The sequence below is a fragment of the Podarcis pityusensis genome, assembly GCF_964106645.2.
Source record: "Podarcis pityusensis genome assembly, chromosome: 5".
Classification (NCBI taxonomy): domain Eukaryota; kingdom Metazoa; phylum Chordata; class Lepidosauria; order Squamata; family Lacertidae; genus Podarcis; species Podarcis pityusensis.
In genome coordinates this window covers 88,449,867-88,465,144 of record NC_138032.1, presented here as the reverse complement: position 1 = coordinate 88,465,144, position 15,278 = coordinate 88,449,867, and the positions used below count along the sequence as shown (strand labels likewise).

Sequence of the window (15,278 nt, the reverse complement as noted above, 5' to 3'; positions counted from 1 at the left end):
TACATTACAGGACTTACTATAATATAATTTCCAACACGTATACAAAAATTATATACAAATTTTATATACCTAGAAAGAAAATGAAACAAACCCAAAAAAAAGAACAAAGAGAAAAAACAAAAACAAATCCCCCCCAAATCATATACATACCAACACACTCGACTTCCTGTCTATCCTGTTGTATATTCCTTTTTAACAAATGAATGTACTCTTATTATTGTATATTTCTTTACATTTTATCTAATACATTCCTATATCAATATGACTGATATCAATCAATATCAAATAAGTCTTATTTCTCAACTCATTCTCACTCCAATGTCAATCAAATGCTAGCGTAGATAGCGAACCTTTACTGTACAGGAATGAAAATCAAGATGAGAAAAGGTTACTGTCCTCACCCTTTGCTATATACGGGGCTTTTTTCCCCCAGCCAGAGCTCACCGGAGCTCAGCTCCGGCACCTCTCTGGTGGGCACCGTTGCCATCCTAAGAGAATAAGGGGAAAATTCGTGGTAAGCTCTGGCACCTCTGGGGATAGGGCAAATGCTTCATGCCACTGCTCCTGGTCTGGTACCCATTGCTGTGAGAAGAGGCTTAATACCGTATTTTTTGCTCTATAAGACTCACTTTTTCCCTTCTAAAAAGTAAGGGGAAATGTGTGTGCGTCTTATGGAGCGAACGCAGGCTGCGCAGCTATCCCAGAAGCCAGAAAAGCAAGAGGGATCGCTGTTTTCACTGCGCAGCGATCCCTCTTGCTGTTCTGGCTTCTGAGATTCAGAATTTTTTTTTTCTTGTTTTCCTCCTCCAAAAACTGGGTGCGTCTTGTGGTCTGGTGCGTCTTATAGAGCGAAAACTACGGTATATGGCAGGTCTCAAGAGTAGCTTTTTGCACCATCTTAGTGCCTGCTCCCGCTTGCATTGTGATTTTCTCATGTGGGCGGGATCTCAGTGCTATTTGCCAGTCCGGAGGAGGAGGCAACATTGGAGAATGACTTCCCTGCTGCCAGCTGCGCCCGGCTGGAGCCTGTCTCCTGATCTCCTCTGTTCTCCGACGAGTCTCTCATCAGGTCATGTCGCCTTTCTTGAAACCTTCTGATGGTGTGACAGTGCGAGTCACTTCTGAAACAAACTATGTAATGTCCTTTCAATCGAAGTGCCAGCAATTAGGAAGAATTAAGATCTGGAATTTAGATAAATGCTTTGTGTTGTTTATGGGAGGGAGGGTTATATCATTGATCACCTGATGCTTTATTGGAACAGTTGCATAAGGTCAAAATGGGTTGATTGGGAATAGCTACCGCTGGCCTGTTTCCTTGTATGACGGCAGTCACTAGTCTGAAAGAACTGCCACACAGAGATGGGCACTAAATGAAGGTTGCCATCTTGCTTATGTGTAGAAAAGAAGTGGCCGTGTGCCACGATACCTTGGTTTTTTGCCAGCTTGTTTAAATGATGATAATTACAAGCAACAATTAGCAGTGGCTTCCCAACATGGCCCATCTTCCTGAACGTGCCTCAGGGCCCAGGAGCCATTTAGCTGCCTGTGGATTTGCCTAACATAACAAGAGCTTTGATTCCAATTCTTCTCTTTGTGACTTTGGTTTTTGTTTCCCTTTCTCTGCCGCTTGTGCCAGATTCCCTCAGATTTCTCCACCACCACTGCCTTCGCTCGCGTGGCCCAGAATGGGGCAGCTAGCATGGAGAAGGTCCACTCCGCCCATGATGACATCGGACCTCACAGAGAGATGACGGATGACGTTTTCGATGAGACCTATCGTGAGAAAGAAGGCCCCAAGCCGCAGAAGAGATACGTCTGGAGGAACATAATTCTCATGTCCCTCCTCCATTTCAGTGCCGTGTATGCAGCTGTCTGGCTCACCCCTACAGCGCAGTTTGCCACCTTGGTGTGGGGTAAGCAAAGAACGTGTTGATTTCCCTCTGAAGGAATTGGCTGCTTGTTTTGCTCTGTTTTCTGACCTCCTGCGCAATGGGATCTGCCTCTCATCATTGCCGTGTTCAGCCTTGCTCTCAGAGGGCCTCGGGGAGAATTAATTACCACCTGTGAACACAGGAACAGGCTCCATCGGGAAGCATTGTGGTTGTTGTTTTTTAATTAGTTCAAAAGCATATTGTAGCACACACTTAAGTTCCCTCCTCAAGGCAGGCCCATCTGGATTGCCAATGCCCTCATAGCCAATAAGATGCACATCCTTTCCTTCTAAAAAAAATATTTAGTAAGCTGATTTTTGTAAGCAAAGGCATTTTTTTTTTTTAAAGTCCCTTTACACCTGGGCCGGTTAACCCTCTTGGGGGCAGCTCACCAGAGTTACTATGTTAGGGTCATGGCAGATGAGTCACTATTGCTTACTGAGAAGGAGAAGCATTGGGGAGGTCAGCGTGGTGCAAACACACCAACAGAGCCAATCTGGTGCTCCCGCTGAACCCTAAGCTGGCTTCATTTGTTAAGTTTACTTATTGCATTTATATGTCTGCCAAGACACCCAAGGCAGCTTGCAATTTTAAAGTATTAAGACGTCACATGCAAAAGTTAATCTTGTTGATGAGTGACTTCTGAGGATGACTTAGTTGAATACAACGCACAGCATGAAAGCAGGTCTGTTATCAATCTTTCAGGAAGGCTATTCCTTCTCAGTAGAATTGCAAGCAGTTTTGTTTTTGATTCCATCCCTCTGCTGAACATGTGCACAGCTAAACTGTCCTAAGAGACCATGTGCTATGCATATGTTCCTAATTAAATGGACAAATAGTGGACTGAAGATATAAACAAAAACCAATACAGTGGTACCTCTGGTTATGAACTTAATTTGTTCCAGAGGTCCGTTCTTAACCTGAAACCGTTCTTAACCTGAGGTACCACTTTAGCTAATGGGGCCTCCTGCTGCCGCCATGCCTCTGTTGCACGATTTCTGTTCTCATCCTGAGGTAAAGTTCTTAACCCGAGGTACTACTTCTGGGTTAACAGAATCTGTAACCTGAAGTGTTTGTAACCTGAGGTGTTTGTAACCCGAGGTACCACTGTACTCAAATCCTGACATCCATGCCATCCCCTTAAAAAGAAACGTGAAATACTCTTCGACATCCTATTTTCCACTAGAAAAACAAACGTTTCACCATGCTTGTCGAAAGCAATGGGGCAAACAAGGACTTTTTGAGTGGTTTGCCTCCATAAACTCGTACCAAATAGTAAATTGCTACCACTTGAGGGCATTAGACCAACCACTACACCTGATTCAGGCCATAGAAGGCTCTCTCTCTCCCTCTCCCCATAGCTGTCAACATTTCCCCTTTTTTAAGGGAAATTCCCTTATTCCGAATAGGATTCCTTGCAAGAAAAGGGAAAAGTTGACAGCTATGATACACACACACACACACACACACACACACACACACGCCTCTAAAATGGCCACTTCTTGGGTGACTTGTGAATAAACAGCATAGGAAGCAAAATAAATACTCTCCTCCCTACAATGTGAACATTGGGGTTTCTTCTTTTTATCCCTTTTGAAACTCTGCTCTTTAGAAAGCTTTAGCAGAGAGGCTGCTTTGTTTAGACTTCATAGGGATACGTAGCCAATTCCAGCCAAGGGTGCTTCTTCACCTCAGAGTGGATGCTGTTGCATGCTTTCAAAGGGCAGTTTCAGAGAAACTAATATTTATGGGGTGTGTCTCTTAACATTCCTTCTGGGAAACGTCCATGCTCTCATTTTGAGAACGCTGCTATTTTCAATGTTCTTTCCTTCTGAAATATGCACTCCTTGTAGGAATGCAACATACAAAAGTTCCTAAGATCAATGCCTGGCATCTTGAAGTATGATTGGGGGAAGAGAGCCCTGTTTATGACCCTGAAGGTCTTCTCAATGATGATTGAGAATGACCACTGGTCTGCTTCCTATCTCAGATGGAAAAGATGGGAAATGTATTCTGGGTGAGATGGAGTTGCAGATTTGGTGGATGAAAACCCTGTCTTTCACCTTGAGCCCTTTGAAGAAAGGTGGAGTCTAAATGCAGTACATAAACAAACAAATAACAATGGAGAAACTCCAGGAACTCCATCCCTTTAATGCAGGAGGAGGACAATCTATTTCAGCCACTTACCCAGCCAGTGTTTTAAATTCAAATAAATTTCAGCTCAGTAGTTTCAACCTATGGCAGCTATAAAATCCCATTGATAGCCACAATGACAAAGCCTTTGGGGGGGAGGGGGGAGGAAACACATTTGACATCAGGTGACATTCTGAAACTGGCAAGATAGCCTCTTCCAGGCCTCAGCCTGTTTGCCCTTGTCCCAATATCCGCCTTGCTGCATCACTGCAAAGAACAGCTGAGGAACCACAAAATGCCACCCCACTTTGAATTGCCTGAATTCTGAAAGATATGAATGTCTGATTTGTGGTAACTGGAAGAACTTTATCCCCTTTACTCTCTGATCCTCACTGTTCACATACTGCAGAATGGACTGGCTCCTGGGCACTGATTAGTACACATAATAACCCGTACATAATAACCGGTCCCTGCTTATTATCTTCTCTTTTTTATTGTGGTAGATGTAGTTCTTTATAGACAAAGCCTTGGAGATACTTTTTTATACTGCCATGTTTAAAATGTGATTTGACGCCGCCGGCAGCAATAATGATAACAGATTACAAGCGCTGATTGTGCCCAAAGTTGATATGCAAACTGCTCTGTATGGAGCCATCAACCAGGGTGTTTGGAATTGGGCCGTAATGGGGCAATTTGCACTTTCTAATCAGGTGAACCTGTGGGGCTGCCCCAAGTTACATATTGAGAACTTAAAGCGGCCCCAAATGAAAGGCCTGGAAACAAGGAACAAGGGATAAATGTTCTGTTTTTGTTTCTTGTTGTTTATTTTGGTCCAGCTGACTCAGATTTTTCACAATAGAAGCCGAAATATTCGGCATCAGCTGAGTCCCCACAAAGGCCCTTTGTTCTGAACAAGGAGCCCAATTTTAAAGACAATGTTTTGGTCATTTCCCCTGAGAAGCCATTGTGCTTCGAGAACAGCACTGCCTTCTGCGTTTCAGATGTGCTAGTTATACGGTCTGTCCTCACAATTGATCCCTCTAGGTTGACTGTGTTAACAATCCTTCAGCATCATTTCAAGGCCATCGTTTCAAGCAGCCAATTTAGGAGACTAGCAGCGATATCATTGCTACAAACGGTGGGAGGTGACTTTCCCTCTCACATACCCAACATTTCTCTGATGAAAATAGGGACGTCCTATTCCATAATAAGGGATGCGGGTGGCGCTGTGGTCTAAACCATTGAGCCTCTTGGGCTTGCCGATCGGAAAGTCGGCGGTTCGAATCCCCGCAATGGAGTGAGCTCCCTTTGCTCTGTCCCAGCTCCTGCCAACCTAGCAGTGCGAAAGCACACCAGTGCAAGGAGATAAATAGGTACCGCTCCGGTGGGAAGGTAAACGGCGTTTCCGTGCACTGTTCTGGTTCGCCAGAAGCAGCTTAGTCATGCTGGCCACATGACCCGGAAGCTGTCTGCGGACAAACGCCAGCTTCCTCGCAACCCCAGAGTCGTCCGTTACCCGACTTAACAGTCAGGGGTCCCTTTACCTTTACTAATCCTTAATAATACTACTACTATACCACGCCCATGTGACTGGGTTGTACCAGTCATTCTGGGCACCTTCCAACACATATAAAAACATAAAACATTGAACATTAAACAACTTCCCTATGCAGGGGTGCCTTCAGAGGTCTTCTAAAGGTTGTATAGTTACTTATCTCCTTGGCTCAGGGGCACATAACTCTATACCCTCCAACATTTCTCCAGTGAAAATAGGGAGATCGTACCATACCCTCCCAACAATTGTCCAACGAAAATAGGGGTGTCCTAAGGAAAAGCAGGACATTCCAGGATCAAGTCAGGAACAGGGACGGCTTCTGAAAATCCGGGCCTGTCCCTGGAGAATAGGGACACTTGGAGGGTCTGCAATTAGTGATTTGATTCAGAGCAGAGTTAACACCTAGGGTTCTATGAAGCAGGGGAATTTTCAGCACTCGATGCAGTAAGGCTGTTCCTGCCCAAAGTGACTTGAGCACAATAACAGTCCCTTGCGACAGCTATGCATGCTGTCTACTTCTATGCGCAGCAGAGGATCAGGTTTTGCAAGCAGAGCGATCAGGTTTCTGAGCATCCTCTGCTTTCAGAAGCTGAAATGCAGTCTTCTATTGATTCCCATATCAGGATTGGCACTGCCAGCCAAATTATGGTTTCTCTCCCCAGCCCCAACCACTAGTTGCCAGCTTTTAAGGAAGCACCAAAAGCTGTATTATTTCAGTAGGTGTTTTAAAAGGTCTTTTTTCTCAGTTTGGCTTTTTGCTCTTCTGTTTCTGCCTCTTCTGACTGTTTGGTTCTCCCTTTACATTTCCCATTTATGTTGTTTTAAGAAGTTGTTCAGTTTAAAGATGTCCAGTGTGCCTTTTTCCTAGAAAGGTGGGCTATACATTTCAATTTACATTAAAAAATAGGTACCGTATTTTTTGCTCTATAAGACGCACCAGACCACAAGACGCACCTAGTTTTTAGAGGAGGAAAACAAGAAATAAAATATTCTGAATCTCAGAAGCCAGAACAACAAGAGGGATCCCTGCGCAGTGAAAGCAGCAATCCCTCTTGCTGTTCTGGCTTCTGGAATAGCTGCGCAGCCTGCATTTTCTCCATAAGACGCACACACATTTCCCCTTACTTTTTAGGAGGGAAAAAGTGAGTCTTATAGAGCAAAAAATACGGTAATTTTGTTTTCCACATGAGCAGCTAAAGAAGCAGGAGAGCTGATCTAGTAACAGAGGAAGTCTCCGCTGGCTCAGCAGAGCTTACAATCTGTTGTTCTTGACTTATCTATCCATAGCGCACTTGCTTTGTGGTTAATCTGTGGCTTGGTTGCTCCTTCCACAAGACTTGCAACACTAGACCTGCCCATAAACATTTAATGACTCTCTTTATCTTTTTAGAACTTCTGCTATTGCCTCCTTTTAATAAACTCTGCACTTGCGATGCATGCAGGAGTTGTGCAATTAACCTACCGTGATATTACAAGTATTGTTGAGGAGGGGTTCATGACTCACACGCCAGATGCAAAGCCTTGCTAGCTGGGAAATAATTGCATTTGCCCCATCAATAAGATATAATTTAGATCTGGAAATATGCGATGTCTCCGGCCCAAAGCTGCTTGGATCTCATGCAACAAATACTTTTTGTATGCCAAAAATTAACAACAATTAAGAAATCAGATGTTTGTGAAGTGGATCTCTTGATATGCCCTAAAAGCTCAGACACAGATTTGCAGTGTTGGGTGAAACCTGTCTGAATGGCAATTCTTTGCCTTCTGTTTTTCTAAAAAATCGAACTCCAGGTTCTTCCTTCAAATGAGTATTATTATTGTTTTGTGGTTTTTTAATATTTTTTATTAGATTTTCCACAGTGATAGCACAAACCACAAAGCAAAATGATACACAAAAAACAGAAAAAGAAAAAGAAAAAAGGGGGGAAAGGGGGAACAATAAACAGATAAACAATAACAACAAACTTAATTAATTCTTCACAAATCCAACCTTTTAAACATCTTGGTTGACTTCCTCAAATCCCTCCCTTCCGAGTTTCCTTGTAATTAAAAGTAACAGCTTTCCAATATCATTATTAAACTAAAACAATTTCCAATTATAGTCCATCTTATTCACTTTTCTTAACATTCTAAATCCCATTTCTTTAATTATAACTTAATTTAATCCTAGGCCTCTTTGTTTCTTTCAAGTAATTTCTAATTTTTTTATATTACAATATTTATTCAAATAGTCCTTGAATTTCCTCCAGACCTTATTATTGTTTTTTTTTTAGCAATACTTATGTTTGTGAGTTGCAGTGGGATAACGCTGAAGTAGGCTTCTTCCAATTCACTCTCTCAAGTCAAGTCAAGTAACCTTTATTGGCATCACATAAGAACATTCAGAATACATTCAGAATAGATAGGCCAGTGGAATCTCGTCGCCACCCCAGCGGCGCAGCCACCCACCAAGGGGCAGAAGAGGCAAGCAATCCGCCTCATCTCTGTGGGTTTCCAGCAAGGGCAGGATCCTGTAGCATACATTGGCGACAAAAAAAAATCAAATAGAGGACTGTCTTGGTGAGCTCCTGGTCACCTGTGCATAACCTCTGTCTCTGGTTTCCATGTTGGAATACATAGATGGTCTAGAAATTGTTGGCGGAGATCATCATACAATTTACATTTAAGGGCCATGTGAGCTAGAGTTTCCACCAGGTGGGCATCACATGGGCAGATCCTATCTCCTTCTGCCAAACCTGCAAGCCTACCCCAAGAGAGGTTAGAAGGATTAGAATTGAATCTAGCCAACAGAAAGGCCCTTCTTTCTTGCGGATTAAACAAAAATTGTAAGTAATTAGGATTAAATTCCTGCGCCCAAGAGAGTCAAAATTCACTCTCTCCCTTGCTTTTCTTGTTCGCAGTATTTGTTCTCTTCGTCTTGAGTGGGCTGGGAATCACAGCCGGAGCACATCGCCTTTGGAGCCACCGTTCCTACAAAGCCAGCCTGCCTCTCCGAATATTCTTGGCGATCATCAACTCCATGGCTTTCCAGGTAAGAATTATGAGATGATTAACATGGCCAGATTCCAGGGTCATGGATACATGAGGGGAGGGAAGACAAGACTACATGCCTCCTGCGGTTTGGCTAACTTGGAATTTCATACAAAAAAAGTGGTATCTCATCCCCCTCCCTTTCCCCCAGTAACTTTCATTTCCCTTTTTCTGTACAGCGGTACTTTGGTTCTCAAACTTAATCTGTTTTGGAAGTCCGTTCCAAAACCAAAGTGTTCTAAAACCAAGGCAAGCTTTCCCATAGAAAGTAATGCAAAACGGATTAATCCGTTCCAGACTTTTAAAAACAACCCCTAAAACAGCAATTTAACAAGAATTTTACTGTCTAACGAGACCATTGACCCATAAAATGAAAACAATCATCAACGTACTGTACTTTTAAATAAGACAGTATTGTAGATGATAACTTTTTTTAAAAAAAAATCTTACCCGCACTGATGATGGTCGTTGATTGGATGGGGGGCTTTTATCCATCTCCGCAGTCACACAATCAATCAATCAGTAGCTGAACTGGGTTCCACACAGTCACGAAAACAAATTAACCGAAAAAGCCTCAAAAAGAGGAACGCAAAATGAGGAGCAAAAACAAAAGCGCCAAACTTAATCTGTTTCGGAAGTCCGTTTGACTTCCGAAATGTTCAAAAACCAAGGCGCAGCTTCTGATAGGTGCAGGTGCCCCAGAAACAAGAGCTGACAGCTGCATCAGTTTGGTTTCCAAAAAAGGTTCGAAAACCGGAACACTTCTTTTCGGGTTTTCGGTGTCTGGGAACCAAGGCGTTTGAGAACCAAGGTACCACTGCATTTGAATTTTTTTAACTCAAAGGGTAAAAGCCACCCCCAATGACAAAAAGATCAGATGAGAGCTCAATAATCTGTCAAAACAAAGGGTTTAGATTAAAACAAATAACTAAGATTGCATGGACTAACTAGGATTAACCAGCGAGGTTAATCCGATCTTTCTGCTGGTGCTTTTGCACAGCGCTGGTGTCGATTCCGCCTGTCTCTTCCCTGTCTCAGTAAGCAGCAGCAGCTGACCTGCCAGGAGTTCAGGGAACGATCTCCACCCTGCCATGGAATCTGCTCCCATTTACTACTCTAATTGGGCACTCCCATCTAGATTTTAACACACTGCCTTAATCCAGCAAAGCACGGAGAGCTAGACTGAGAAATTCATTTCAGCACTAATCCTTCTTCACTTCTAACTGGGTGGATTTGCCTGATGAAGCTTCAAAAAGTCACTTGGCGCAAGTTTGCATGCGACAGAGTGCAACTAGAGAGTTGTGTATGTGTGTTGTTGTTTGGTACAATTTAAAACATTCAGGCAGGATCTTCAAAGGTTCCCATTTAAAGGTGGCAAACTTCTGGGTCCTATATATATCCTTGCATTGCTTCATGCTCTCTCCTACAGGAATCATTTAGCTCACTGGTCTTCAACTGGTTAGCTGGGGATCCATTAGGGAGTCGTGGCCTGATCCAGGTTGGGTTGCAACAGGAACACTACCACCATGCAAATAGATGGTAAAAGATTAAGATATAGGTCCCCAGTGGGTCCTGGATCTGAAAAAGTTGAAGATAGCTCATTTAGCCAATTTGTTCCCCACCCCCAATTTTAAAACCGTAACATCATAAAAATTCATCGGCGGGTATTGCCATCTCTTAACGAAAGGACTGTATTTCTCCGTGTATAAGACTATATTGCATAGGGGGGGATTGGCGCTTGGTTCATGTCATGAGTGGGAGATTGTCTGTGGCGATTGGGTGGGTGATTTCCGGCAACCCCCCCTAAAAAAAGCTCAACAACTGTGAGAAATCCTCCCCCAAAAAAGCTTAACAACTCTTCTTAATTTGGATTCCCCCAAAATAGGGGTTGTCTTATACATAGAGGCGTATTATACATGGAAAAATACGGTAATACATAGTTTTATTGAAACATCAAAAAGAATTCCCCCTCTCCTTTAAAAAACAATTGAACATGTCCTTGAGGGCAAGTGTGACATTATTATTATTATTATTATTATTATTATTATTATTATTATTATTAAAGTAAGGGTAAAAGGTAAAGGACCCCTGGATGGTTAAGTCCAGTCGAATTAGACTATGGGGTACTGCGCTTATCTTCGCTTTCAGGCCAAAGGAGCCGACGTTTGTCCACAGACAGATTTCTGGGTCATGTGGCCAGCATGACTAAACCGCTTCCGGCACAACGGGACACTGTGACAAGTGCCAGAGGGCATGGAAATGCTGTTTATTTCCTGCCACAGCGGTACATACGGTACTTGCGCTAGAAGGCTTTTGAACTGCTAGAGTTGGCAGGAGTTGGGACAGAGCAACGGGAGCTGACCTCATTGTTCGGATTCAAACTGCCGGCCTTACGATCAGCAAGCCCAAGAAGCTCGATGGTTTAGACCATAGCGCCACCCGCGTCCTAATATATTATAATATTATTATTAACATGTCACCCATCTGGCTGGGTTTCCCCAGCCACTCTGGGCAGCTCCCAACAAAATATGGAAAACATAATAAAACATCAAACGTTAAGATCTTCCCTATACAGGGCTGTCTTCAGATGTCTTCTAAAAGATCATGTCGTGTTGGAAGTGTACGGATAGGATTCAGGTCCGAAACTTGGTTAATCTAGGCCACATCTAGATCCATGCCAGCCTCAATGTCACCTGCTGTAAAATGGGAATAATAGTTGCTTGTCTTAGAGCATCGGTCAGTAACCTAAGGCCCACAGGTCACAAGCGGCCCACGGGGGTCGTTTTACCGACCCACAAGCTGCAACCGAGCTGCCTGCTTGGCAAGTCCCCGCGCGCTGTGCTAAACTGGTGCAGTGCGGCGACTCGCTTTTGCATGGCCGGAAATCGCGTCTGCGCAGACGCCGAAAATCACGGGTGCATGCACACACCTGTACCCGTGATCCGGCCCACAGAGGGGGCTCCGCGGCAGTGAACCGGCCCAGGCAAGGTAAGCCTTGCCGACCCCTGTCTTAGGAGGAGGAGGAGGAGTTTGGATTTGATATCCCGCTTTATCACTACCTGAAGGAGTCTCAAAGCAGCTAACATTCTCCTTTCCCTTCCTCCCCCACAACAAACACTCTGTGAGGTGAGTGGGGCTGAGAGACTTCAGAGAAGTGTGACTGGCCCAAGGTCACCCAGCAGCTGCATGTGGAGGAGCTGGGAAGCGAACCCAGTTCACCAGATTACGAGTCTATCGCTCTTAACCATTACACCACACTGGCTTCTTAGAGCATTGCGTTCAGGGTGAATGAGTCAAGGAAGTATTTTTTATCTTCCATGTTCCTTAAAGGATTGCTGTGGAAGCGGAGGACTGTTGTCCAGCTTGAAACATGACTAATCCGTTTGCCTTTGTGTTTCAACCAGAACGACATTTATGAGTGGGCCAGAGATCACCGTGTCCACCACAAATACTCTGAAACGGATGCTGATCCCCACAACGCAAAGCGAGGCTTTTTCTTTTCTCATATCGGCTGGCTGCTGGTACGCAAACACCCTGATGTCAAAGAGAAGGGAAAGAAGCTGGATCTCTCTGACCTGAAGGCTGACAAAGTTGTGATGTTCCAAAGGAGGTGAGCAAAGGGCTCCCATTGAGGTTGCTTTCTTTTTCCAGAAGATAGGAAATGGATTTGTTTGTTTGTTTGTTTACTTCTACTACTACTACTAATTTATTATTTATACCCCACCCATCTGGCTGAGTTTCCCCAGCCACTCTGGGCGGCTCCCAATCAAGTGTTGAAAACAGTACAGCGTTAAATATTACAAACTTCCCTGAACAGGGCTGCCTTCAGATGTCTTTTAAAGAGAGGATAGCTGCTTATTTCCTTCACATCTGAAGGGAGGGTGTTCCACAGGGCGGGCGCCACTACCAAGAAGGCCCTCTGTCTGGTTCCCTGTAACCTCACTTCTCGCAATGAGGGAACCACCAGAAGGCCCTCGGCGCTGGATCTCAGTGTCCGGGCTGAATGATGGGGGTGGAGACGCTCCTTCAGGTATACAGGACCGAGGCCGTTTAGGGCTTTAAAGGTCAGCACCAACACTTTGAATTGTGCTTGGAAACATACTGGGAGCCAATGCAGATCTCTCAGGACTGGTGTTATGTGGTCTCGGCGGCCACTCCCAGTCACCAGTCTAGCTGCCGCATTCTGGATTAATTGCAGTTTCCGGGTCACCTTCAAAGGTAGCCCCACGTAGATACACTGAAAATCAGATAAGCATTCATAATGGAAGAACTGTAGATTCCAAGTTTCCAACCTTTACAGTACAGTGGTACCTTGGTACTTGAACAGCTTGGCTTCCGAACCAATCGGCTCCTGAATGCCGCAAACCCGGAAGTGAGTGGTTTGCGAAAGTTTTTCGGAAGCCGAATGTCTGATGCGACTTATGATTAGGTGCAGCCCATCGGAAGCCGCGCCTTGGTTTTTGAACCGTTTCATGAGTCAAATGGACTCCCGGAGCGGATTAAGTTTGAGAACCAAAGTACCACTGTAGTTTGAGCCATTGACACCTTTGGGGTTCGAGCTAAAAATCTAATCATGAATTGGAAATATTTACTGCAGAGTGAAATCTTGCAGGAAAATGCAAGGGCCTACTCAAAATGGAGCTTTTTCAAACGCTGGAATTCTAATGTGATCCCCTACAAAGAGCTCAAAATATGTTGACTTCAATGCATGTCTCTTTCTTCTCAGGCATTATAAAACCTCTGTGGTGATCATGTGCTTCATTTTCCCTACTGTTGTGCCTTGCTACTTCTGGGGGGAGACGTATCACACTAGCTTCTTCATGGCTGCCATCCTCCGCTATGCCTTAATCCTCAACGCCACTTGGCTGGTGAACAGTGCGGCACACATGTATGGCAACCGGCCGTATGATAAGAACATCAACCCCAGAGAGAACCACTTTGTCGTACTTGGAGCCCTAGGTATGTAAAGGGGAAGATGTTGGGGTTTGGGGGAGGGGAGGGTCTGTTGTTGTCTTGCTCCCACCACAGTTCCTGGTGCTCTCAGTTGGTGTGTATTTTGGTTAAGGTAAAGGTAAAGGGACCCCTGACCATTAGGTCCAGTTGTGACCGACTCTGGGGTTGCGGCGCTCATCTCGCTTTACTGGCCGAGGGAGCCGGTGTACAGCTTCTGGGTCATGTGGCCAGCATGACTAAGCCGCTTCTGGCGAACCAGAGCAGTGCACGGAAACGCCGTTTACCTTCCCGCCGGAGCGGTACCTATTTATCTACTTGCACTGGTGTGCTTTCAAACTGCTAGGTTGGCAGGAGCAGGGACCGAGCAATGGGAGCTCACCCCGTCGCGGAGATTCGAACCGCCGACCTTCTGATCGGCAAGTCCTAGGCTCTGTGGTTTAACCCACAGCGCCACCCGCCTTCTTTCTGACCCATGTTCAGATCTGCAGGAAGCTTTGCCTGCTTTCCATCCCTGGTTTTTCAGCTGTGCCCACATCCTGTTTCACTTTCCTCGTTCATGAGAAGTCATCCTGTTGCCACTTACTTTCACACAGGTAGCGATAGCTTCTGGGGAGAGCATCCAGGCTTCTCTACCATCTTTTCAAAGAGGACATCTCTAGAGAGGTTCTCATGGGGAAATTATATTTCTCAAGGGCTGCGTAAGACCTTCATTCCAGCATGCTACCAGGATATCAAACAATGGAGAGGGGAGGGAGGAAAATATCTCCCTCCTTGCCTTTGCCAGTGGATGGACTGGAGCACTGCTTCTAACTTCAGAAAGTTGATGGTGAAATGAAGTCTGGCAGGCTTGAAAATAAGCAGAGTTCTTTGCTATGTGTGTGCACATTTAATTTTCTGAGCCACTTTGATACAAGCCCAGGAGAAGCTGTCCATCTTCAGCCATCTTCTAAGATTTTTTGCTGAATGTATATGCCCATATCACAAATACCGACTCCTTGCCCATTTGTCGGTTCCAATCTAGGAGAGAGTTTTTTCTCTCCCCACTCCACTGTGCTGGGTGTCCTGTTGCAGCCATCTCCTCCCCTGAACATCCTTCTCCCCTTTATCTGAACACCTTCGTTATCCTGACAGTGGTGAGAAGGCATGTTGGAAGTCAGGCACAGAAGCAAAGAATTCTTCCTGGCTCAGATTTTAATCCCAAGACGGAGAAGAATTTCAGCGCCCCTAAAACTCGCTTCTCCTTTGAGATGGGATTCTGTGAATCTCAGTTTAATTTCTGATCCCAGCCTCTCCTCTGCCTTTTTACTGAGGCAAGACCTGTTACACATTGACTTTGAAGCCTAAGTGAAAAGCAGTGCCCGGTCATCCGGATTCAGCTTTTGTACAGCTTTTGTTACAGACCATAATAGATACTGTTATTAGTATTTAAGCATGGCAGAACACCATTTTAATAATACAGTGCCAACAAGAACTTTATAGAGGTAGGCTAGAGGCGCGCGCGCGCACACACACACACACACCCAAATTGTGAACAGGGGGAAAAATGTATATAAAATTGTACTGACCATTTTTATCTGCCACAAAAAATGTTTGTTTGTCCTCCTGTTTTGCATGCTGCTTTATTTAGCTGGGAGGCATTGTTCTGAAAGCAAATATTGCAGTTTTGGGTAAGTGTT

General features: G+C 44.6%; 1 protein-coding gene across 1 annotated transcript in view; it reads left to right on the top strand.

The window, feature by feature from the left end:
- The window catches only part of SCD (stearoyl-CoA desaturase), a 28,037-nt gene that overhangs the window by 5,315 nt on the left and 7,444 nt on the right, over nt 1-15,278 (top strand). Inside the window, exons 2-5 of the mRNA XM_081005681.1 lie at nt 1,637-1,913; nt 8,520-8,650; nt 12,054-12,259; nt 13,376-13,608. Coding sequence (XP_080861807.1) covers nt 1,637-1,913; nt 8,520-8,650; nt 12,054-12,259; nt 13,376-13,608 — 847 coding nt within the window. The remainder of the gene's footprint in view (nt 1-1,636; nt 1,914-8,519; nt 8,651-12,053; nt 12,260-13,375; nt 13,609-15,278) is intronic.